Source organism: Helianthus annuus, chromosome 3, assembly GCF_002127325.2.
Source record: "Helianthus annuus cultivar XRQ/B chromosome 3, HanXRQr2.0-SUNRISE, whole genome shotgun sequence".
Classification (NCBI taxonomy): domain Eukaryota; kingdom Viridiplantae; phylum Streptophyta; class Magnoliopsida; order Asterales; family Asteraceae; genus Helianthus; species Helianthus annuus.
Window position 1 is genome coordinate 169,300,431 of NC_035435.2, and position 26,211 is coordinate 169,326,641.

At 36.7% G+C, this 26,211-nt stretch overlaps 2 protein-coding genes, 2 long non-coding RNA genes and 1 other non-coding gene across 8 annotated transcripts; 2 read left to right on the forward strand and 3 right to left on the reverse strand.

Annotated features, from left to right (window-relative positions):
* Positions 1–6,068: 6,068 nt before the first annotated feature.
* Positions 6,069–6,170, reverse strand: LOC118490797. The gene has a single exon (XR_004890022.1). It is a non-coding gene; the product is annotated as a U6 spliceosomal RNA (small nuclear RNA).
* An 875-nt stretch (positions 6,171–7,045) lies between these two features.
* Positions 7,046–17,585, reverse strand: LOC110930724. Of its 3 annotated transcripts, none has more exons than XR_004888940.1 (4): positions 17,348–17,585; positions 12,869–12,910; positions 10,557–10,708; positions 7,046–7,470 (listed from the first exon to the last, which is right to left on the reverse strand). It is a non-coding gene; the product is annotated as an uncharacterized LOC110930724 (long non-coding RNA). The 3 variants fall into 3 exon arrangements; XR_004888939.1 differs by having other exon boundaries at positions 7,046–7,495; XR_002588055.2 differs by lacking the exon at positions 7,046–7,470 and having other exon boundaries at positions 10,146–10,708.
* Positions 8,339–10,418, forward strand: LOC118490259. The gene is made up of 2 exons (XR_004888938.1): positions 8,339–8,557; positions 9,685–10,418. It is a non-coding gene; the product is annotated as an uncharacterized LOC118490259 (long non-coding RNA).
* On the forward strand, positions 12,730–15,106 carry LOC110930723 (protein DETOXIFICATION 55). Its single transcript, XM_022174083.2, has 2 exons — positions 12,730–13,471; positions 13,551–15,106. The coding sequence occupies exons 1-2, from the start codon at positions 13,376–13,378 to the stop codon at positions 14,937–14,939; spliced, it is 1,485 nt and encodes a 494-aa protein (XP_022029775.1). The 5' UTR covers positions 12,730–13,375; the 3' UTR covers positions 14,940–15,106.
* Positions 17,586–19,168: 1,583 nt separating the features above from the next.
* LOC110930722 (dynein light chain LC6, flagellar outer arm) lies at positions 19,169–23,255 on the reverse strand. 2 transcript variants are annotated; one of them, XM_035987754.1, is made up of 5 exons: positions 23,095–23,255; positions 22,735–22,889; positions 22,542–22,647; positions 19,548–19,650; positions 19,169–19,393 (listed from the first exon to the last, which is right to left on the reverse strand). In XM_035987754.1, the coding sequence occupies exons 1-4, from the start codon at positions 23,162–23,164 to the stop codon at positions 19,568–19,570; spliced, it is 414 nt and encodes a 137-aa protein (XP_035843647.1). In that variant the 5' UTR covers positions 23,165–23,255; the 3' UTR covers positions 19,169–19,393; positions 19,548–19,567. The 2 variants fall into 2 exon arrangements, with proteins under 2 accessions (XP_035843647.1, XP_022029774.1); XM_022174082.2 differs by lacking the exon at positions 19,169–19,393 and having other exon boundaries at positions 19,395–19,650.
* Between the last annotated feature and the right edge of the window lie 2,956 nt (positions 23,256–26,211).

Sequence of the window (26,211 nt, forward strand, 5' to 3'; positions counted from 1 at the left end):
CATGACGAAATGTGAAGCCAAACCCTACTCGTCACAATACAAGATGTGAAAAGGTGATTACTCGCCTCGTCGCTCGAACCGCACAACGGACACGACACATTGTCGATCTCGATATATCTGGTTCTGAGCGCCATTCTTGAAGGGATTTTCCCCATTTCAGTTCTCCAAGCGAAGACGTTGTATTTCATAGGGATCCATTTGCACCACTTCATCACATAGTTTCCGCTCTGATCCACGCCTTTGTTTAAAGCTCTTCTCACAATCCCAACAAAATAATCTTCCGAGCTAGCTTCAATCCAAATCCATTTGTCTTCGCGATCTTCCAATCTGGCAGCTCCCAAATCTCTCGTTAGCCAGTTTAACTCTGATATCTCTAGAAAGCTTCCGGACTAGGTCCTCCACCTCCAGTTTGTACCGATTGATCCATCTCCGTTGTTAGTTAACCTGTTTGCAACACTGCACTTTTTGTTAGCCTCTAAATTAAATATATTAGGGTAAATGTCCTTTAAAGGTTCATTAAAAAGCTAAGGATCCAACCAAAAGAAAGTATCACAACTATTACCAACCACACTTTTGAAAAAATTACGCAACGGGGTACCGTCAATGCACGTTCTAGCAAAAGTTTTAACAAAGTTGTTCCAAACTCCACTATAGCTTCTTTTAACCCAAGGAAATCCCAATTGTTCCTATTCTCGTGGAACGCCTCTACCACCTTCTTCCACAACTGTTTTTCACATACTTAAATCGCTATACCCATTTGGATAGGACACCGATGTTGATGTGTGTCAATTTGCTCAATCCAAGTCTCCCTTCCTCTTTCGGGATTGGCACTCCCACGCTACCCAATGCATCTTCTTGTTTTCGCCATGGTTGTAAAACAAGGTTTCCAAGGCCGAGTACTCCCCGAGTAGTCGCTACAAGGCAGGTTGCCGAGGCGACTTTCTCTAACTCCGCCTAATTACTCGGAATCGATCAAACGCGGTCAAACTCAGCCAAAATCGGATCTAGTGCGTCAATTCGGGCCGAGTTTGACTTAAAAAATAATAAAACATAATTTATATGACTATCATATTAAATAATTAAATATTAAATAATTAAATAATGAATATTATTTTCACGTATTTTGTTATAAATATTAGTAAATTTATGTTATTAGACATACATTTAATTTCCGAAAACTAATTTCTTTATAATTTAACATGTCCGAGTACTCCCCGAGTACTCTCCGCCTATGCCGAGTACTCTCAACTCCCCGGTCGACAGACTAGGGAGCGCCTAGCGACTTTTGCAACCATGGTTTTCGCCCGAACCACCCTACAAAAACCTTCTAATGAGCGTCTCCAAGCCTTTGATCACTTTAGCAGAAGCGTTATAAAGGGAAAAGTAATGATTGGGGAGACTTTCAAGAACAGACTTAATCAAGGTCATGCGTCCACCAATTGAAAGGAGATTAGATTTCCACAAGGAGAGTCTAGCTTCAAAGATGTCGTACAGGTTTCCAATTATTTATTTCCGTTGACTGGTAGTTGGATCCAATCTTCATAACCACATTCTCCGGTGACCACCACCACCCACACTTGCTACTTGAAGCAGATCTAGAAGAAGGGGGTGGTCGGAAAGTCAAACATCGTCGATTGAGGTCCCTGATGCTCTTAGCTGTCGAAAACAAGTGCAACAATGTGCATATGAGTGACATTTTTATTTTGTGTTTTGTAACAGAGGGAGGGTGGCCGGAGATCCTTGAATCTCGCTGGATATATTTAAACAGAGAGGGTTTTACCTTTTGACCCTTGAATTGAGGAAGATTAAGAGAAAAAAAAGAGATAAATAAGAGGAACATGATAAAGATACAAGTAGTTTTGACGGTTTTTTGGTTGTTTGTGTGGTGTCGCAGTGTTTCAGGTGTGGGTGGTGGCCGACAGTGGTGTAGGAAAGGGTAGTGGCTGGTGGTGGTGCTTAGGTGGTAGTCCACGTTAATGGAAGTGATTATTAGTGGTGGTCGGAGAGGGTGGTCACTGGCAGAAACGTGGTGATGAAGATTGAAGTCAGCTACCAGTCGTCGAAGAAGGCGATGGTGGTCACCGGCGACTATGGTGGTAACTGGTAATCTAAGTTTAAGAGGTAAGGAGAGTATTTTTTGTTTTTTACTAAATATAGATATGAATTGACAAAAATACCCTTAATCTATGTTACACGTTTCGCCAGTTAGTTCTAATACCCTAACATGTTATAAAATGGAAACCACGGAATCGCAAGCTGTTAAAAAAAGAGAAAAATGCAATTTGCGTCCCTGTGGTTTGTGTGAAACATCAACCTAAGCCCCTAAATTCATTTTTTGGTTTTTTGAGCCCCTGAGCTTATGAATTCATAATAGTTTGAGTCCTTCCGTCAGTGTGTCGTCAGTTTGACTGTTTGACAATTGTGAAAAGTCCTTTATACCCTTAACCCTTAATATCTACACTTAATAGCAGATATGAATGATCAGATCAGTTTCATCACACTACTCAACAAGATCTCTCCCAACTCCCAACACCGATTATCATCATCATCATCTTCATCTTCATCATCTTCATCTTCAGAACAGATCATCTTCATCATCTTCATCAGCTTCATCTTCAAAACAGAGGTTTGGTTTTGTTTGATTCTTGTGGGTTTTTGTCTCGGGTATCAAAACAGAGGTTTTGAATGTGTTTTGGTTTTGATTCTTGTGAGTTTTTGTCTCGGGTATCAACTGAGTACATTGTTCAAAATGTATCATTGATTTCTATAGTTTCAGATCTCATGGGATCATTTGGCTGATTAAAAACCATTAGAGTACAGATCTAGGTTGTTTATTGAAACTATGATACTTGTGTGTTTTAATTTCTGAATCAAATGCGAAGAAACAAATGATGGAAATTGATAAAGCGCATCAATGTGTAGTTATTTGAACACATCAATATTGATACTTGAAATGTGAAAATTGATTTTTGGTAAATTTCGAATCGTTTTGGTTGGTTGTTTGAGAACTGTTTAAAAAGAACTGATCGAATCAGTTTCGGATTAATGTGTTCCTCATATTGATTTTTGGTTTGATTCGATGATTTGGGTTCCTCATATTGATTTTTGATAATCAGTTTTTGATAATCTGAATGCCGCATGATGATGATAATCAGTTATTTGTGAATGTTTTTGTAAAAAAACAGAGGGTTGATTTGGGTATTTTGGTTTCAGTTTTCTTTAATGATAATCTGAATGCCACATGATGATGATGATAATCAGTTATTTGTGAATGTATTTGTGATGTTTTTTGTAAAAATATTGTACAGAATGGCTGCGGATGTAAAGATACGCAAAACACCAACTACGAAGGCGAGAACACTTGACAACCTCCTAGAAGATGGTGCGGTGCACATAAGGAACTGATTGATCAAAACGATCAATTGCATATGAATGAATATAACCCCAGTGGCAGATATGTAATTAGCGAGCTCTGGAATTTCAAGGAAAATCGAAGAGCTACACTGGGGTTATATTCATTCTATGAATGAATATAACCCCAGTGGCAGATATGCAATTAGCTACACTGGGGTTATATTCATTCATATCTGCTACATTCCGAAGTGCACCCGTCAGTAAAGATCCACAATTGCTTGTCTCTGTATTGTATGTTACGGTCTTTTGTTATCGAGTTTGTATTGTATGTATTAAAAGTTTACATTTAATATACAATTTAGGCTTTAATAATTTGTTATATATAGTATACATTTAATTATTAGATTGCAGTTATTTAAAAAGAGTTAATTATTAGATTGAATTTATTTAAAAAGAGTTAATTATTAGATTGAATTTATTTAAAAAGAGTTAAATCAATGATTTCTTAACAAAAAAAGCAAGAAAAGAATTTAGGGGCTCAGGTTGATATTTCACTAATACTATAGGGACGCAAAGTGTTATTAATATATGGCAAAAGACGGTCTTACCCCTGGCTCAAACAGTCAAACTGACGGCACACTGACGGAGGGACTCAAAGTGTTATGAATTCATAAGCTCAGGGGCTCAAAAAACCAAAAAATGAATTTAGGGGCTCAGGTTGATGTTTCACACAAACCACAGGGACGCAAATTGCATTTTTCTCTTAAAAAAAGATAGTATTCAAAGATGTTACTTTTTGTAAACTACAAGGAAAACATGTATAATTTTAATATAAATATTAAAGTAAAAGAGATAGATATACTAAGCTTTTTTTCCAACTTGAGTGTATATATATATATATATATATATATATATTTGAAAGGTGTGAATTATTCGCGAATGTTGGGAGGTCTAGCATACGTTGTCTTAACCGGGTCCGCGCTAGAAAGCCCCCTCGCACAATAGATCCCCAATTTAAACCCCTCAATGAGAAACCCCTATCATCAAAACTCGAACTTGAGACCTTGAGGGGAAAACTCACCCGAGCCCATCATAAGTGGAACTTAAATACCCGTGGCCACCACTAGAGCACTAGTAACTTGAGTGTATATTTAATGTTTTAACTTGTTGTGGTGATAAATCTATGAAAGTATCATAGGCGGGTGCTTGTCCTACCAATGGTGCATCATTTATGATAAATCATTGTTTGGTCCCTATCACACATTGATGAAATTTTAAATAAAAAATCAGGTTGGAAAGTACATATCTGACTTTAAATAAGACTGGCATGAGAACAATTAATCAAAACAATTTGAAGGTTAATCTTTTGGTTTATTGGTATGCATCGCCTCTAGTTAGAGTCAATTAACACATTTCCAACATAATAGTATTATTAGAGATTCGTATTTTTAAGTAAACTAGTAAAATATTTCGCACCTTGTGGCGGTACGTCATGTCGTAAATTAAACTCGGGTAAAACCATAGAAATGTAGATAAAAACATCTATGATGGTATATTCGCAAATCCACAAAAATGTCACGTTGTAAATTAAACTCGAGTAAAAGCATGGCATTTCCAAATTTATTATAACTGATAAATAAATTTAATAAAAAGAATCAGATAAAACAATAATTATTCTAAAATTATGAAGTAGAGAATAAATAACACACACTATTAAAATCCAATGGTCGATAGTTAAGGGTGATAAAATCCAATAACCCTTAATTAAAATATAGGAAAAAAGTATTTGAGAATAAAATTCATAACTATTAATATTAGAATGAAAAAATGTATAGGTTTCATGTAGCTGATATGATATGATATGATATAATATAATATAGAGGCCAGTTATTGTACAAAATGTCTTAACGTACGAAGCGTACAAGATTCAGTATCAACATGCGAAAATTGGTTTATAACATGTGATTTTGGTATTCTTTAACATCATGCGAATTTGTTTTTTTTTTTAATAACATGCGAAATATGTTTTTTTTTTTTTATAAACATGCGATTTTCAATTTTTTTTTGAACATGCGATCTTCTGTTTTTACAACATGCGACCTTTTGTTATAACGTGCGAATTTGAGATTGCGTACGCTTCATACGTTAAGGCATATATATGTGTGTGTGTATGTATATGTGCGTGTGAGAGATAAAAGGAAAAAGCCCCATCGCAGGCGGCTAGCTCTGGACGATGGCAACGATGACAGGCCCAAGGGGGCGATCTTGCTGGTTCGCGCCAAAGGTCGACAGGCAGGGGACGAGCCCCACACCCTGCAGTCTAATGACCTACAACAATTCAATTAGATAGAGTACTACCATACTATCGTGCAGAGTCGGTTGTAGTGGTGGGCGGCGGCGGGTGGTGGGCTGTGGTGGTGATGAAGGGTGAGAGATAGAATGGAATGATGGCGGCGGCGGGTGGTGGTAGGCGGCGGGTGATAGAACGGAATGTTGATTGGGTTCATTTTTAGTGGATGAAAATATTCATTAATTGTTCCTTACAAAACGGTGATATATACTTCTTAATTCTATACCACCTAAAATTCATCTAAATGTCCATGATGGGACTTTAAACATAGTAGTCTAGTGCTATGAGCTCAAGGATGCAAGTGTGACGTTCAGGTGGTATTTATACGTAAAAGATTAATGTTCAAACAAAAAAGGTATCCATAATAAAGTTTAAACTCTTACCACTTTTGTACGTGTCATCTTATGCGGGGCCATGTTAATCTTTTTCGTATCGTTCCAATTTTATCGGATGTTCCCAGACAAACTCTCACATCAATGCTATTAAGCTAAAGATGTTTTGGCAACACGCATATAAATAGTTGTCTATGAGGACAGAACAAGTTTTACTGGGCTTATGGATGGACCGCACAATTTTCAAATACAAAACAATTTTGTTAACGTTTTTATTCAACAATTTTGTTTCATATTTTTTAACTCATAATTTTTGTATGAATATCATAAGTTATGTTGCCATTTCAATATCGTAAGTCATGTTGTTTTGGTAGTGTAGTGTGTGCATTTGGCAATCATGATTATCTTCCTTTTCCTTCAAAATTATGTAACATTGTAGGGATTTAAAACCTTAACCTTGCATACCAATTACTTCATGTTGGAGTAGAATTGTGATTTTGCAAGAAAGTGAAATCCATTTAACCCCAATTTACAAAACTTTTAGTTGGTTTAACCTCAATTGTGTGACTTAGGGGCTGATTGTTTACCTCTTAATGAGGCCCTTACTGGTTCAACACTTAATAGTTCAGACTGTTTGTTTCACGAGCAGATGTCTGAATGGTTTAGACATTTGCCTCTGAATAGTTAAGCATTATACAGAGTCTGAATGGTTAAGACCTCTAATCTGAATTGGTCAGACATTTGCATCTGAACGGTTAAGCATTATACAGGCTCTTAATGGTTCAGAACTCTTACTTGTTCAACACTTAATGGTTCAGACCTCTTACTTGTTCAGCACTTAATGGTTCAGACCCTTACTGGTTTAGCACTTAACCATTCAGATGTTGCCAAACAACCTCTTACTAAGAATGGGCCAACAAGTAAATAATTCGTTCTCAAGCAACCAAAACTCCTGCAGGCCCCAAGGCCTATTAATGCTTGATTGGTCTTTAAAATGATACAGCACAAAAAAGTAAAAGCCCACAGCCCATTTTTGCTTTACATCAGCCCAGTAAATGTTATTGCAGCGGGCGGGCAAGACGCAACTAATTTATATAAAAGTTTGCTATAAACAAGAAAAATTAAAATGGGTGTTTTTTCACGTATCCAGCAATCAGCATCGATCATTTGCACAAGCAAACTGAATGCACAAGAACAAGAATAAACGCTTGTAGGCTTGTAGCGTTTAAGTTCATTCCAACAAATAAAAAAATATATGACCATTGTAAACGAGAAGAATTGCTAATGAGCTACTCGAGATCGACTCGCTAAAAGCTCCAATCGAGGCAAGTTTAAATAAGCTCAAGCCTAGATTAAAGTGCATTTAATTAACGAGTCTACACCCAAGCTTCATGTAGTGAGCTTGACTATCCCCTTGGACCGTAATGGCTGGGCCTATAGTTTACACAGATATACAAACCTGTATGTAATATAAGAAGTATGTACATAACTAAACAACGTATATTACAATGATATGTGTAATAATTATTAATAAATAATAAAAGAGCCGAGCAAAGCCGAACTCGAGCACGGCTCGGCTAGTAACCCCACCTAGGGGAATTTTTATTATGTTTATTAAGAAAACAAAGTGGTACATGTTGACTTTTGTTTGTTAAGAGAGTAAATTACAAAAATCGTCCTTTATGTATGTCACTTATTGCAAACTGTGTCTTTTGTCTTCAATAATTATAGAAAACGTACTTGATGTTTGCAAACCCTTGCAAGTTATGTCCTTTAGCCCTAACTCAGTTAAGTTTTGTGGTTAAATCTGACCAAATGGACCCCACATGAGGGTATTTTTATGGTTAAATCTGACCAAATAGACCCCACATGAAAGTAAAATGACGAAAATACCCTCATGTGGGGTCCATTTGGTCAGATTTAACCACAAAAAATTAACTTGGTTAGGGCTAAAGGACATAACTTGCAAGGGTTTGCAAACATCGAGTACGTTTTCTGTAATTATTGAAGATAAAGGACACAGTTTGCAATAAGTGACATACATAAAGGACGATTTTTGTAATTTACTCTTGTTAAGATGATAAATGAAACACAAGAACATATAAATAAACAAAAGAAATCAGACGATCAAAATCATAATTTATTTATTGAACTATTTATTAAATATAATAAATATAAAGAAATATAAATAAATTCCAAGCAATTAGGAGGAATATTGAAATGTGATGTGATAACCCACATGGTGAGTAATGGCCTAAAAACTGAAAAAAGGGACTTTTTATATTTGTGGTTTCATATTCCCTGTCAAAACTCCTCATCCATATGTTTTTTCACTTACTTTAGCTATCTATGAATGGCCATTTCCCTCTTTCCAATATCACATGCCATGATCGTAGCAATTAGGCATGGTACAATTAAATTACTTTCGACACACGATAAAGTAAGGATAGAAACGTGACGGGCTTCCGATGGACTTCATATCGTGCGATTTCGTAAAGGATGTCGGTATAATCCTAAAAAAGTAAGTTTCTAATGTCCGATGCTCAAGTCAACCATAAGTAAAAGAAAAGCATAAGCCTTAAGCGATAATGGTTTTCAGAGTACCTGATGGCCCATTGCACATCATAGTTGTTAATGGTGAATAGCACCAATTAGCGATAAGATACCTACATAGTTGTCAAAAGCGCAAAAGGCGCGCGCCTAGGCGCTCGGGCGCAGCGAGGCGAGCCTATAGCGCCTGGTGGTAGCTTAGGCGCAAATATGGGCTTTTTTTTGTAAAAACGGTGCTTAGGCACGCGGCCGGAACAAGGCGCAACAAGTAAAAAAAGCGGGCTTTTTTCTATCAGGCGCACTTTTCTGTTTTAATGTTATTTTTAAAGTTTTTTTTACAGCCGTAAACCATTCCTTTTAACCATTGGATAAAGATGTGTTTCCTTATCCTTTTTAACCCTAATCAGCCACCAGACCCCTCGATCTTTTCTGAAAATTAAAAACCCCAAATGCTCTCTTCTTCTCCAAGGAACTCAAGAAGCCAAGTCTGCAGCATTTAATCTGGTGAGTTGTTTTCGATTTTTTTATCTTGTTAACATTTGACGTTGATGGAAGTTCTGATGACTTTGATGATGGTCTTGATGATTGATGATGAACTATAAGTTTAAATGTTTTAGTAACCGCAAACGTTTGTATAAGTCCTAGTAACTTTTGGTATCACTACGTGTGTATAAGTCCTAAACTTTTGCTACTAACTATTAGCTACATGATATTAAATGGCATATATAATAGTTTTTTTTATATGTGGAATCTTATTTATTTTCAAAGCATAACATATTTTTTTCTCTATGTGCGCTTTTCTTAAAAAAAAGGCCCACGCTTTTTTTGCATCTTGCGCTTAGGCTCCGAGCGAGGCCGATGCACCTCGCATGCGCCTTGCGTCTTTGACAACATAGGATACCTATATGCTCCATAGCGAATAACGATAAATAGCAGGCGCTATTTTATAAACGGCGATGCACTAGAATTTTTTTTTTTTTTAAGATTTAATAGTATATTATATCAAAATGCCCCTGTCCTAGTTTATAGCTATATTTAATCGTTATTTATATTTAAAGAAAACTGAAATCCCGCTAATTATCTCTACATACCCTGTAGCGACCTTCGACCTGTACGCTACACTATCCGCTGTAGCGACCGCTATTGACAACTATGTCGCACATATCTCTCATCTTCCGGAACACAAAGAACATTTGCTTCCTGAGTCGACAAGGGGTGGTGTTACGCGTTGCTATGTGACGTTATGAAGCCTTTCGAACGAAGGAGTTCCCAGCCCAATCACATCGCCTCAAAATCAACACACTACCAGCTATGTAGTATATGCAGTTTGCATTCCAAATATAAGCGTACATAAAGTACCAGTTATACCTATTTCCAATAGTACATGTATTGTTCTTTGGGACAGTCAGGTCTTTTCTAAAGTAAAGTAAATAAATAAGCCAGCCTACCTACCAGGTATGCTGTATGCATGGATGTGAAAATGATGACCACATGGATGCATGATAACACAATACATTATACATATTTACATCGCATAGCATATCGATAATAAGTGAACTGTGAACAGGTACGTTTGTTGATGCATAAAGCTCACACATATCCTCAAAGTACACTTTTGAAATGCCTTCCAACTATATCAAATGGAATATTGGACCACACACACACAGTTACCTTATTCACTAAAGGTCTTGTTGTTACAAAAAGGGTAATGAATAATCATATACCACTGATATATACAGAGACGAATAATCAGTTTAGTATTATTGTACTGATATATGATACTGTGGGTGTGTGTGTGTGTCCCCATCAAATAATGTTTCAATATGGTCCTATATGCATGTGTAACTTGGAGAGCAAAGAGGGGAGGGGGACACATTTCACATACCAAACTAACTTCTATTAAAAAGATACGATTTTCATCGATAAATAAATATCTTGAAAAGAATGCGGAATCACCTACAGTTGTTTACCTGAAGACGCTCAGTGGTAGCAAACTCTGGTTGTTGACTATTTGACTTTAGATCATACTTGTCATGATGGTAACAAATCGCTACCTAGTGTCGCATCGTCCACTGTATGCCTTTTGTAAGTGTACATTGATTTATTCCAATAAAGATAGAATCTTCAAAACAAAATACCAATTAATAATAATTATGGCCTTGTTTTAAAAATCAAAATGCAAAACATTTATAATCTAGAGTAAAATGCCATATTCGTCCCTGAGGTTTGGCCAGTTTTGCAACTTCCGTCCAAAGGTTTGTTTTTCCGCATCTGGATCCAGAAGGTTTGAAATCTTGCTATTTTCATCCGGCTCGTTAACTCCATCCATTTTCTCCGTCAAGTCAAGGGTATTTCCGTCTTTTTTGTTAACTTAAAGGGCAATTCAGTCTTTTCACTTTACGTACAAGCATTTTGCATAACGTACAAGTATTCAAAATACCCTTAACAGAAGAAAAAGACAATAATACCCCTGACTTAACTGAAAAAAATGGATGGAGTTAACGAGCCAGGTGAAAATGGCAAGATTTCAAAACTTTTGGATCCAAATGCGGAGAAACAAACCTTTGGACGAAAGTTGCAAAACTGGTCAAACCTCAAGGACGAAATGGCATTTTACTGTAGAATTAGAATCTAATAACAAAAGCCAATACAGTACACACATAAATGTAAGGTTTCAAAATTTAAAGCAATATATTTATTGTTCTTCATAAAATAACATTTTCATGGTTTTTCTTAAATCTGAAAAAAGGGACAGTCAAGGTGAATGTGAATGGTCTTTAAGCAATTTACTTGACATGGACCTAAAGGAATGCTTGTATTTCACCTTCATAAACTGCCAAACAACTTTAGCTACATTGCTTTAAAAGGTATAAAAAAGTATTCCCTTTGTACCCTAAGATTGCAACATTTGATCAGATACTCGGTTTTAAGATAAAGTTTTTGACTATTTATAGTCTGCCTAAACTAAGTTAATCTTGCAATGACAATAATGATAGGAAAAACACAAGTAAATGTAAGTTAAGAACTTTCCAAAAACCGAAACGTTTAAATTTCCACAGGACATTCTAAAAAAATTAGGCTTTGAGAGGGTAAGACAAGATAATGTCGACAAACGCGACACCTAATGATCTTGCGTTCAAAAGAATTTTACGAATTTAAAAGTGATATGAAAGAAAAGGATGAAATGTGGGGCTGTGGATGCAATTAGTGGTTGTTAGAAGATATTATTCCCCTTTTAGGACATAAAGGGTAACAACTTTCCATATTATAAATCTAATGAAGGAGTATTAAACAAGTTTCATATTTTTGCAATGCCTGAAATCTTTGAGACCATAAAGCCACAAAAAGAGTGTGATTATTGGCGACGGTTGTGTTTTGTCTAACCAACAATATCATTAGAGTTGTTACGATTTAATATATTTGGATGGTGTAGCATCTCTTCCATCGGTTTTCCTTAAAAGATAAATAAAAATAAAATAATTCTCCATCATAAGTTTGATTGATGACAATTGATTTGCCATAGGTTGTAACCAAATCCACATGCATGGTTGTTTGGCTAGAAGATTTTAAGTCTGAGATGATTTCTTATCTTTTGGGTCATTGTCAACTACTCGTGTGTGGATGTATAGTAAATGAGCACGTCATGAATATATGAGTGAATTTCAAGGATTGTCCTTTATCTTTATACCCATTTTCAGGCGTTGTCCTTTATGTTTAAAATTGATGAGTTTTGTCCTTTATGTTTTCATATCATACACGTTTTGTCCTTTAGGCCTAACCCAGTTAGTTTTTTCAGTTAAATTTGGTCATGTGCTTTGCACATGAGGGCATTTTTGTCAATTCAAATGTTGCAGAAGCTTTGAGCTGTAAATCTGTCGTTGAACTTACCTTTGAATTGACAAAAATACCCTCGTGTACAAAGCATATGACCAAATTTAACTGAATAAACTAACTGGGTTAAGCCTAAAGGACAAAACGTGTATGATATGAAGACATAAAGGACAAAACTCGTCAATTTTGAACATAAAGGACAGCGCCTGAAAATTGATATAAAGATAAAGGACAATTCTTGAAATTCACTCTGAATATATATATATGTGTGTGTGTGTATCCATACATACATACAAACATACATACAAACATACATACATACAGGTTCATAACATACATGCATGTTCATAAGATGTTATGAAAAGTTGAAACCATGTATTTTTTTTGCTACTTTGGATGTCAATCTAGTAAAAAAATGAAAAAAAAAATGTGTGATTGCTGTGACACGAACCTAAACGCAACTCCCGATCTTCATCACCTTAAGCTATTTATGCTGCTCAACAAGAAAATGTGACATGTTTTAATTAATAAATGCAACTTCAATAATGGTCCTTGAAATAAACAAGACGTACTTACTTTACACACACAATGATTAAGCATCACGTTATCCACACTATAGAATTAAGTTCGGTCACATGTGTCCGGTAACACACCAACATAGCACGTTTGTACTAGTTGATGCCCAAATTCCAAAATATGTATATGTGCAAGTATATGTCATGTGATGATGTAAATGTAAATGTTATTAATCTTTATATTGTCTAAATACATTTTAGGCTTTTAAATATGTGTCTTTTTTCTTTGACATCTAATTCTAAGGTATCCCCACCAACTTTCACTACTATAAAAACATGCCAGATTCTCTATAAACACGGACAACTCTGCAGTTGTACTCTTATCTCTCTCATTACACTTTTATGTGTGTATCTATATCTATATATTATAATATTATATATGCATGAAGACTTCAATGTCTCGAATCAAATCCTATATGTCCATCATATACAAGCAAATCATGCCAGACTACAGTCAAATCAACCTTGTTGTTCCCATGGTAAGCAACTCTAACCAGTATTGTTTTTTTTAAATAGATTTATAAACATTAAGCAACCATATGCTGTGAATTTGTGTAGGTAATGGAGGAAATGAAGATGATGTCATCGATCGGCTTCCCGCTCTTCACGATGGGGTTAGTAAGTTATCTGAAAAACATGACGTCAGTTGCATGCATGGGACGGTTAGGGAGACTTGAGCTAGCCGGAGGTGCGCTAGCGATCGGATTCACAAACATAACCGGCTATTCGGTTCTGTCAGGGTTAGCTATGGGGATGGAGCCGCTTTGCAGCCAGGCTTTCGGTTCAAGAAACTTACACATGGTTAACCTAACCCTACAACGAACCATCCTCATGTTATTATTCGCATCACTACCCATCGGGATTCTATGGGTTAACCTTGAGCCAATCATGCTTAAACTACACCAGGACCCTGAAATAACACATGTTGCTAGTTTATACTGTCTATATGCAGCCCCTGATCTTCTTGTTAATTGCATTCTAAACCCTTTACGTATATTTTTACGAATCAATGGCAAAACATGGCCATTAATGTGGTGTAGTTTACTGTCAGCGATATTACATTTCCCGATCACCAACACGTTAGCCTTCAACCTTAACCTAGGGATTCAAGGGATTGCGTTTTCAACGATTATAACCAACTTGAGTACATCGGTTTTCATTCTCGGCTATATGTTTTTCACTCATACCCACAAGTCTGAACCATGGTCCGAACAAGAGTCAATAGGCGAAGGTTGGGGTGTGCTATTCCGGCTCGCGGTTTCCAGCTGTTTAGCGGTTTGTTCCGAATGGTGGTGGTATGAATTAATGACGTTTCTGAGTGGTTATCTTCATAAACCGTACATCGCTTTAGCTACATCTGCTATAGTGATCCAAACAACGTCTTTAATGTACACATTGCCGTCAGCGCTTAGCATGTCGATATCGACGCGGGTTGGGCATGAGCTCGGGGCAGGAGAACCGGGTCGGGCCCGTCTGGCAACGCTAGTGGCAATCGTACTGGCGCTTTTAACGTCTGCTTTTGGGTTGTTGGGGATTGCGTTTGGAAAAGAAGCATGGGGGAAAGTGTTCACAAGTGATAGTGAAGTTTTAGAGTTAACGATGGCGGCTTTACCGATAATTGGAGTGTGTGAGCTGGCAAACTGCCCACAAACCACGTGTTCTGGTGTTCTTCGCGGAAGTGCGAGACCGTCTATTGGTGCGAGAATCAATCTGTGTTCGTTTTACTTAGTGGGTACACCCATAGCCGTAATTTTAGCGTTTGTGTGGCCGTTAGGGTTTTTGGGGTTGTGTTATGGGCTGTTAGCAGCACAGGTGGCATGTGTTCTGTCGATATTGATGGTGATATACAGGACAGACTGGGAGAAAGAATCATTGAATGCAAGACAGTTGGTAGGAAGAAGTGAATATCGAATAATGGAATGTGAGCAAGGGATCGGATTTATTTAGTTATATCCGCATATATGTACAGAAATTGAAATCTGTTTTAGTATTTCGTAAGTCAGTGTCCTACAGCATATGGTATGCACTGTGGTATGTATGTACTGATCCTTCCTACCCATATCTCTCATTTTATTTCATAACGATAATACGATATGAATTTTGGTTTCACAAAAGGGATTAAAAAAACTCTTACTTGGATAATTGAGCAAAATACCAACATACTTTCACATTTTACCAATAATAGCAACATACTTCCACTTTTTTTAAAATATAAAGCACCATAAGGTAAATTACTTTGATATTATTGGTTAAAGAAATGCAAGTGTGTTGCTATGATTGGTAACAAAATGAATGTATGTTGCTACTTCTGACACTTATATATTTGTTCTATTTATTATAATGGGGAATTGGCTTGTAATAATTTCAACTAGACGTCATTGGCCATTGCCAGTCCCACCTTTGAATATTCCCCATGCCAGTCCCACCTTTCACTTATTTTTCCTCCACCGGTCCTTAGTTAAAAAAACTTAACGGAGTTAAGTTTTTTACTGAATTACAAGCAGACGTTTTAGGGCTTTTGATCAGAACGAGGATACGAGTCGAATGATGTAAAACTTACCTTGAAATTGTGCTCCAAACGATGAAAACAGTGCTTCAATTCGGGTGTTAAAACTTCCAATTTACAAAAATCAAGTCGTTTGGAGCATCGTTTCGAGGTAAGTTTTACATCAATAGACTCATGTCCTCGTTCTGATCAAAAGCCCTAATACGTCAGTTTGTAATGCGGAAAAAAACTTAACTCCGTTAAGTTTTTTTAACTGAGGACCGGTGGAGGAAAAATAGGTGAAAGGTGGGACTGGCATGAGGAATATTCAAAGGTGGGACTAGCAATGACCAATGACGTCTAGTTGAGATTATTAGAGGCCAATTCCCCTATTATAATTAAACCCCTAAGAAAGAGGAATAAACTGAAACCATATTATATTGCCTGACTTTTGTAGTAATCACCTCAACTAAACAACAAAAAGAAAAGAGAAATACATGTGTAGATTAAAATTGTGCAGTAGCATAGATTTGCTGTCAATATATTGAATATGAAATATGTTGCCTATAATATGAAATGCCTTTCATGATATCATTTGGTGTTTGTAACTCCTATCCTGATTCAAAAATCTTTTTCCGCAAATCACGAGACCCCATTACCAGAAAACTCATGGACACGGCCAATACCCTACTAACCAATGGGATCAGCATCATAATTCATAAATAATATCCTAACTAACTTGGCTACTTGTCTTGGGTTTTGTGGAGGCTTGGCCCAGATTGAGGCAGCTTAAGCCCGTTCCTATTATAAGGCCTAGTTTACTTTTCTTGGTTAAGTAAAGGGATTCTAACCCCATATTGTATCTCTATATATGTATGTCTCGTTCTTGTAATTCCTTGAGCACCTAATGATAAAAAAAACCCTAGTCGGCTAGTTGCAGCCGTGAAGCGTGGACGTAGGTCAGCTTAGAGCAAACCACGTTATATTATTGTGTTCGTTTATTTCTGCAGGTTGATTGTTTGTGTGTGTGTGTGTGTGCATGTTTCTGATTCACTTCCATAACAACTTGATCTTGAAATCCGTAAAAGTGCGAACCTCTATATTCAAAATTACATATAACCTATGCAGTTAATGCGGTAAAATATCGGATATCGGTAAAGGACCGATATTTGAAATATAGGTTATCTCGGTGAGATACTGGTGGGATATCGGTAATTTTAATATAATGCAGAATTTATAATTTATATATATAGCAATTTAACACCAATAATTCAGTGATCGGTCAAATACCGGTGATATATCGGTTATATCGGTCAAATATCGGTCAATATCGCCGATAATATCAGTACCGATATTTTGACCGATATTTGACACCGATATTTTACTAAGGGACCGATATGACCGATATCTCACCGATATTAACTGCATAGCATATAACCGAGAAAATGAGAAGTAAAAAGCGCAGGTATGATTACTTTAGACGAGGCCATGAATATCTATCGGTGCCATAGAGTAGTAAGCTAACAACATATTTACATATATATACCGGTTCCCTTCCTCCTTTCATACTGAAAAACCTAAACTAGTGTCTAGAACATGAAATGTAAGGGTTTATGTGATCTAAATGTGTACAATACTTAAAATAACTATGAACATATACATATTGCAACAATTAATCTAATCATATCTACAAAATTCATCATCAAACTATATCAATCATCATACAAAACTTAACTGATAATAAACTGAATACAGAAACAAAAGCAAATCGCTATTTCTTCTACTTCTAATAACAAATTACCAGCTTATGAAACATTAATCACGAGTGATCTCATCCAGAACTGAAACAGAACATAAGAACAACTCGTACCTTGAGCAATTTGGCAAATAGACCTAGAATTGTGGAAATATGTGAAATCGTCTGAATCTCTTTAGGCTTTCGCCATTAATAAACTTGATTTCTGTATTTTAAGACTGGAGAATGCTTCTCCTCTGACATCATAAGCTTCGATCACATGAACAGGATGATTATTTGAATGGCGGGATCAGATGGATGTTAAATTGTTAATCAATACTAAATCCCTTTTTGTTTGTATTATGAAGCGGATATGAACAACTGAACATGGAGAAAACGGTCTGTTAACAATTGACTATAAGCCCAAATAAAGATTGGGCCCATTAGAAAAAAAGTTAACATGACTTATGTCCATGTTTACCAATTGCTAATTGCTAAATTAATAAATTAGGGGTGTGCACGGTTCGGTTTTTGGTAAAACCAAAACCGTAACCGAAAGTTCGGTTTTTGGTTTTTAAAAACGTCCGGTTTCACTTTTTTCGGTTTCGGTTATTTCGGTTTTAGCAACAGTTCGGTTCGGTTTTTCGGTTTTTGAAACAAATTACGTAAGATTTAAAACTTAAAAGTATAATTCAAAGTTTAAAAATCTTTCTTAAATGTTTATATTTAAGTTAATATATTTAGTCTTTTAAATTAATATTATTCACATAAACCTAAAATTCTAATCTATTTTAATGTTTCTTCAAAGTTTTTGTTAAGATGTTTTCTTTTATAATACTTTGAAAACCATTTAATTTTTATATCAAACTTTGTTATTTCTTGTAAACAATGGATAATTTTAATGATAAATAAACACTGTAATGTTCTTATTATAAATATTTAACAAACAAGAATAAAATTAATAATTCTTAGTAGCATGGGTAAACACTTAAACAACTTAAAAATAAAAATATATAGATTCGGTATACTATTAAAACTTATCGGTTCGGTTATTGAAAATGATTATCCGAAAACCAAACCGAAATTTTCGGTTATTAAAAATCCGAAAACCGAATCGGCGGTTTTTGTTTCGGTTCGGCTTTTTCGGTCCCGATTTTTCGGTTACGGTTCAGTTATTTCGGTTTTCTGCTCACCCCTACTGTAAATTATGAAGAAAAAAAAATCCACTCAACAAGATTACTATCGAATTTATTTATGCATATTCTAATTGGTATCATAGCGCCTAAGATTGAAGGCTTGTTGAATCTCGAAGAAAACTGAACCTACAACGGGTCAAGGAAAGGTCGTCATCAAACCTATGACGGGTTTGATGCTGCTGATTTGTTACAAATTTGCTTAAATTCAATCTGTGAGAGCTTGAATTGTGAAATCGACATGTGTAAAAAAACAATATACCCCGTTTGGTTTAGTTTAGATTTTAATAAGTTTATTTAACTATTGTTGTCGTCTACCATAAAATTTTACGTTCTCGGTCTGAATTTGGCGAGTTAACACGGCGCAACATGCGCACATTATTCAACGTTTTTACGTCTATTTCTTTCGGTTTAATAGTCCCAGCGTAACGCGCGGGTACTAAAAGCTAGTTTATAATATATGTTTTTGTAAAAAGTTGGAAGTTAATAGCTTATACATTATTATTGATGATAATAATGTATTTTGAATTTTAGTATACAAATATTTGTATAAAGTTGTAACATATTCTCAAAATCCAACACAAAAATCGGTCTTTTCATATTATAATATTAACATGACTAGTATATTCAGGGTTCTAGACTTCTAACCTCACTGAAGACAAATAATGATGTAGATTTTAAGAGTAGTGTAATTTACCGTTAAAAAAATAATAAGACGTGAATATGCTAATTTAATGACAAGCGTCCTTGTCTTTTAACTTCATGATAAGGAAATAAGCGACACATGCTAGAATGATAAGTTACATCGTTTGGTAGGTTTGAACGGTTTATAAACACCCATAGACGACAGAACGATGAAATTTGTTACTGTCAACGATTTATAAACACCCAAAGACAGTGAAAGACTGAATAAACCTGGAGGTTTTTCTTTCAAAAAAGGAGAAATAGGCGATTTGCATGAACTAGTAGAATCCGATACCACACGATGCTGAAAAGCAGATGTGATTTTAAAATTTGATTAAAACATAACGCAAACTGTTTAATAACATAACAAATAATCCGCCAAATCTATCTACAAGTACATAGAGCACAAAACACACATCAGAGCACATTCAGCTTCTAATGGTTTTTAGAATACATACATATGTAAGCAGTAGCATGCTCAGCCGGATTTGAACAGCAACACCGCCTTCGATTCCAAATAGAAATAAACAAAGTGATTTGTCTCATGAGTCACGTACGACCCTGCAAAATGCAACCCAAAAGATTATGTTATTACTGTTTACCTCCATCAAGCCCTTCACATCAAGTAATTAGGAATTAAGGATTTACTAAATATTTTTGTCTGTATGGACAGTTACATAAACATGAAAGTACATGAATTTTTGTTTTGGTTTAAGGTGGGCACAAACCGTTCATTACAGAACTGGTTTTAAGTAGAGAACTATGAGAACCCACATAAACACTTGTACTCTTTTGCTTTGAATGTGATGCATAAGGCGGTTATGTAACCACCTACCACACTCTCCTTTTAGCTTTCATTATATTTGTCAAGCACTACGTACAAGTGCATTATGCGGATTTCTGCTTAAAATTGGTTATATAATCAAGGGCGTAGCTTTCAAGGGGCTGGGAGGGGCGCCCGACCCCCCGAACTTTTCGCTCAGTAGTGTTATGTATGTACGTTTCGTGTAGAATTTTTTAGGTATATACGTTTTCGACCCCCCGGTTTTATAACTTTTTTTTACATATATAGAACTTTTAGGTTCGGTGACTTCCAACCCCCCGGTGGAAATTTTCAAGCTTCGCCACTGTATATAATGAGCGTGAAACATAATCGCCTTATCCATCACATTTAAAGCAAAAATGTACAAGTGGTTATGCCGTTTTCTACTTAAAACTGGTTCTATAATGAGCTTCCTTGTATATATAAAAAACTGAATATACAATTTGTGCAAGAAATAACAACTGTAGTGGGTCAAATTTCCATGGTATATGTGCAAAGGGTAATTCAGTAAACTGCTCCACGCCTCCCCACACCAGGTAGAAAACTCCTTAAGACCTCTCTCACCGAACTAAATGAGCCTTTTGGATTTCCAACTTAATGCTATACGCCTATACTAACACCATAGTATTGTACTTCTCCGGTTCCTATTCATTTAAAGAAAATCATCAACTTATGATACCTTTGATCTAACATTAAGGCATAAAGCTTCTAAAAAAATTCACAGTACGCTACTAGCATCACTGTAGTGCTGCACTAATATCATCCAAAGTGTATACAGTTGCCACTTACCAGTGTTTACTCAAGACTGGTGCAAGTATAAAACCTAAAAAATAAGTGCATGTGAATGATGAATCCGCGATGGATTTTCGTAACGGAAAGAGAAATCATGTTGGCTATGTGTCACTAAAAACAATATTAACACTTGAGCCATAGTTGTCAATAGCGATCGTAGCGATCGCTATAGTGCGCTATGTAGCGTATAGGTATATAGTGTCGCTATTAGGGTTGTAGTGATGGATAGCGAGAATAGCGACACCTTATTTTATTTTTATTTTTTTAATATAAATAGCAACTAAATATAGCTATAAAATAATGGAATTTTAGGTTTTGTTAAATATCCATGTAAAATAGCATATGTACCAGGGTATTTTGACATAATATACACATATTTTTTTTTTAAATTTCTTTTCTAGTGTATCGCTATTTATAAAATAGCCGCCCGCTATTTATCGCTATTCGCTATGTAGCATATAGGTACCTTATCGCTATTTGTCGCTATTCGCCATTAACAACTATGACTTGAGCTACTGCGTATTCGGAAATCAGATACTACAGGATAATGAGATTACTAAAACCAAATAATATTTGATATAGCTACAGAGTGTTATTTGTTAATGTGATTATGTTCATACTTGAGATTATAACCAGCTTAAAAAAGTACAGAAATTTAGTAACACAAAGCAAACCGACACCTGATTTGACTAGTAGTAGCCAACTCAACTGTGGAATAAGACTAGACTAACCTTCAACTTAACCAAAATAGTATCGACTGATAACTAGTTGTCATGTTAACAGAGCGTCCAATAATACACCAAGCAAATATGTGAAATATTGATACACACATCATATCCCTATAAGTACTAACTTGCTAACAATGTTATTATTTTACTTCTTTATTGTTTTAAACTTCTGAAGTTTATTTTCAAGAAGTATTATCAGAACAAAAATTCCCAAGAACAGCTGTGCATATAAACAACACCATTGGCATGGATTAGGGTACTAGCTTATATTTACACACATATAGAAACAGTCACATGAGATTGTGTGTTAGCATATACAACTATACATGAATAGGTTTATGTAAATTTTGTGTATCACTGAATATATTGGTTGGTTGGGGGGCGTATTTGAAAAAATGTTACATGTATACATATGCATATCTTAATTATATGGGATAATAACTTCACACCTTAGTCCCTAGTTGTTAATGATGAATAGCGACAAATAGCGATAAGGTACCTATGTGCTACATAGCGAATAGCGAAAAATAACGGTTATAATAGCGATACACTAGAAAAAAAATTAAAAAATCTAATATGTATATTATATCAAAATACCCTTGTATATACGCTTTTTTACATGTATATTTAACAAATTCCAAAAACAGCTATTTATAGCCATATTTAATCGCTATATATTTAAAAAAAATAAAAAATAAAAACTGAAATCCCGCTATTTATGGCTACATACCCTGTAGCGACCTTGCTACTATTTATGGCTACATACCCTGTAGCGACCTTCGACCTATAAGCTACGCTATTCGCTATAGCGACCATACGGACCGCTATTGACAACTATGCACCTTACCATCCCAAAGATTCATTCAACACAGCAAATCATAGATAATACCTGATTAAAAAAAAAGTTAATTCTAATCTAAATCACTACTTTGCACAGCATTCATAATCTCTACAGTCTAGATTATTAGATCTAGATTTCAAAATCAAAATCAAAATCAAACTACAATCAACAGTAATCACTGAAAAAAAAACATCTGAAAACATGATAACTCAAGCAAGCAATCAATCCGAAACAGTGAATCACAAACTCTAACAAAATAAGAAATTACCGAAGTTTTTTCCGACGATACAGTGCCACGTAGGACCGTGATTCTTATCAAACTCCTTCTTAATCTGTTCCGCAACATCCTTCTCCACACTGCAATTCTCAAACGCCTGCACAAACTCCGATTATTATACAAACGAGAATAAATTTCAAACAGATTATGTATTACAGATTGATTAGATGAAAAAGAGGAATACGGAAACGGCAATATTGACGGCTTCATTTTGCATATCTTCCTTCATATCGGCACTTTTGATTACGACTTTTTTGGTGGTGGAAGTGGAAGTGGGTAACGACGGTGCGGCGGTTTTCTGGTTATCGGACGGAGATCTCTTCCCCTCTTGACTCATCTCTGCAAAATTCAGTTTGGTGAGTGGGGAAAGAGTGTGTGAGTGTGAATGTGTTTCGCACTTTTTGGTGTGTGTGAGTGACGGCGATATTTCACCAATTTAGCTGATAAATATTTGTTTGATGAAAAGCTTTTATTTATCATTGGCAAATTAGAAAAATAATTTTGAGAAATGAGAATATATTGTAGCAATTAGAGAGAGTGATACTTATTAGTAGGGCTGCGGCGGCTTTCCGGTCATCGGAATCGGACGGAGATCTCTTCCCCTCTACACTCATCTCTGCAAAATTCAGTTTGGTGAATGGGGAAAGAGTGTGTGAGTGTGAAGGTGTTTCGCACTTTTTGGTGTGTCTGAGTGACGCCGATATAATCATGGCCGGCCCAGAGGGTGTGCAGTGTGGCACCGCTGGGCCCAAAACTTCCCGAAAGAAAATATTTTTGTTTTATGGGTCAAGTTATTCTAAAATGACTTTTAATTGTAAGAAGGATTTATAGAGTGATAGGTGTCCAATAACCTAAAATTAAACCCACTACATCACCACCCAAAAACCTAACCCCCCCCCACCCACCACCACCCAAAAACCTAACCCCCCCTCCGCGCCAAAGAAAAAACTATACCTCACCAAAAAAAAACCCCAAAAAACCTAAAAAAAAAAAACTAACCCCCCTCCCCGCCACCCCCCAAAAACCTAACCCCCCCCCTTCCCAAAAAAACCTAAAAATTTTTTTTTTTAAAAACTAAACACCCACCCCCTCGGCAAATATATATATATATATATATATATATATATATATATATATATATATATATATATATATATATTTGTGGGGGTGGGTGACGGTGGAGGGGGTGGGGTGGGGGGTTAGGTTTTTGGTGGTGGTGGATGTTTAAGTTTTTTTTTTTTTTTTTTGTAGTGGATTTTTTTAGGTTATTGGACATTTGTCACTTTATAAATCCTTCTTACAATTAGGATCCTTTGTATTTGATCCTAATCCCTTGTTTTATATGTATAAGTAAAATATATACAGGCCATGAAGAACCAAAGAATCGAGTTAAGGCCGGAGCCTGTAATCGAGGGTTTGGATCTTCAATTGGCGCCATCCGATTTCACAAGCTCACAGTCCTTCACTCTGGTGAATTTCTTGAGCAAAGAACTGACAAATGGCGGCCTCAGGTTCATGAATCTGGGATCTACAACTGTTAGTACACAAACTACAGCTCCAGCAAGTACTGTTTTCACAACCTCAGTTGCCTTAAGCTCAGGACCAGGAACGACCTTGCCTTTTATTCTGCTCCCCACCTCACAAACGTTAGAGTTTGACACGGAGTTTCTTTCCAAAAATGCAAGTCTTCTGCGAAGATTGAAAGCACGGCACGCTAAAGATGAACAAATTCTCGGTTTACGAACCAGACTCTTTCATGATGAAGCTCCGGTAAGGACCATGGGTCCTACGATGATTACTCCTCCTACTTTCTCCACAGTTGTCACTTCAGAAACTCATACTGGGTATGTGCAGGGCTCGTCCGGACCACTACCAGTGATGACAACACGAAATGAAGCACAGATAGATGTGGTTAGCGATCCGGAACTTACCAAGCCATATCACCCAGTTTCCATGACTGCTAAGTCAAAATTCAGCGCCCGCATCACACACGCCAAACTCCCTCCGAAACTCAAAATGCCATCTACAGTAAAGAAATATGATGGTACAACGGATCCAGATGATCATATGTTCGATTTTGACGGAGCCGCACGAGTAGAACAATGGCCGATGCCAGCATGGTGTTTCATGTTCGCACAAACCTTAACCGGGGCTGCCCGAGTATGGTTTGACGCATTAAACGAAGGAGAGATAAATGACTTTGAGGAATTCCGAAGGTTGTTTCTCCAGAATTTCAGCCAACAGCGGCACTACTCCAAAGAAATCACTGAAGTCCATAACATCCGAAGAAAGGATGGAGAATCCTTGGATAGTTTCATTGACCGGTTCAACCGGGAAAGTATGCAGATTAGTGGGGTAGTTGATCAATTAAGAATCTCCGGATTCTGCCATGGTGTTCGGAACAACCAGTTAGTCGAAAAACTGCACGAGAATTTGCCAAAAACCATGGAAGTCTTAATGGAGAGAGCCAGAGCTTTCGCTCGGGGAAAAAGTGCATGTAATCCAGCTCCGGAATCAAACCACAAGATGTCTTCTTGGAAGAAAAATGGTGGGTCCGTATTCGACAAAGCCCCGTCCGGCAATAGAGGACGATCGCACCCTTACAACAGAAATGATAGATCTCAGAGAGGACGGAACTCGGGGTCAAGGTTTTACAACCTATCGGATCTTTCCAAAACTCCGAGTGAAATCCTCAGTGCTGAAGGAGCAAACTTTCCGGCCCCACCAAAGCTCCGAAACCCAGGTGACAAAAATTCCAAAAAGTACTGTGAATACCACCATGCACGGGGTCACAACACAGACGATTGTTGGTCCTTAATGCAAGAAATAGAGAAGGCAGTTCGTTCCGGCAAGCTATCGCATCTGGTGAAGGAAATGAAAGAAGGAAAATCTGTAGGAAGCACAGCGGACAACCCCAATAATCAACCAGCAATTTGCATGATTAGAAAAATGAATAATCAGGGCATTAAACGAAACAGACAGCACATGGAAGCATGGATGCAGCAGCCAATTGCTTTCCCTCCAATTACCTCCGAGGAGATCAAAGACGGACCGATCATCGTATCCACAGTGGTAGCTGGTCATAAGGTCCGAAGAGTTTATGTGGACAGCGGAAGTGCCACAGAAATTATGTATCAACAGTGCTTTCAGCAGTTAGCTCCACAAACAAAAGCAAGATTGATACGAGTCTCGATGCCGCTGGTAAGTTTCTCCGGGGAAGTTGTGCAACCTATCGGGCAGATCACCTTTCCTACAACAATGGGAGAAGGAAGCATGGTACGAACCGTCAATCTAACGTACTTAGTTGTAGAAGCAAGGTCAGTCCACAATATTATACTTGGAAGGCCAGGCATGAGCGCCTTCGGTATCATCAGTTCCACCATCCACGGTTCTTTGAAATTTCCCACTGAAGCAGGGATCGCAACGTTACACTCCGAATCAACAACTTGCGTAGCAGAAGTACGGCAAAGTAATGTTGATATTCCACCACCGAATCCCCTTTACCGAAGAGTGGGCTATACATCCGCACTTCCCAGAACAAAAGATTGTGATAGGGGCTCAACTCCCAGAACGAACTAAAAAGAAATTATGGAAGCTCCTGTCTAATTCGCTCGATGTATTTGCGTGGCAAACCTCTGACATGGTCGGGGTACCTAGGAGT

Excerpts from the sequence above, each read along its gene's own strand:
- LOC110930723 (XM_022174083.2), top strand. The coding sequence starts at position 13,376 with ATGAAGACTTCAATGTCTCGAATCAAATCCTATATGTCCATCATATAC. Across the intron at positions 13,472-13,550 it reads TCAACCTTGTTGTTCCCATG|GTAATGGAGGAAATGAAGAT; the intron begins GTAAGCAACTCT and ends GAATTTGTGTAG.
- LOC110930722 (XM_035987754.1), bottom strand. The coding sequence starts at position 23,164 with ATGAGTGTAGAGGGGAAGAGATCTCCGTCCGATTCCGATGACCGGAAA. Across the intron at positions 22,890-23,094 it reads CGCCGCAGCCCTACTAATAA|AGATGAGTCAAGAGGGGAAG; the intron begins GTATCACTCTCT and ends TGAATTTTGCAG. Across the intron at positions 19,651-22,541 it reads TATCGTCGGAAAAAACTTCG|GGTCGTACGTGACTCATGAG; the intron begins GTAATTTCTTAT and ends TGCATTTTGCAG.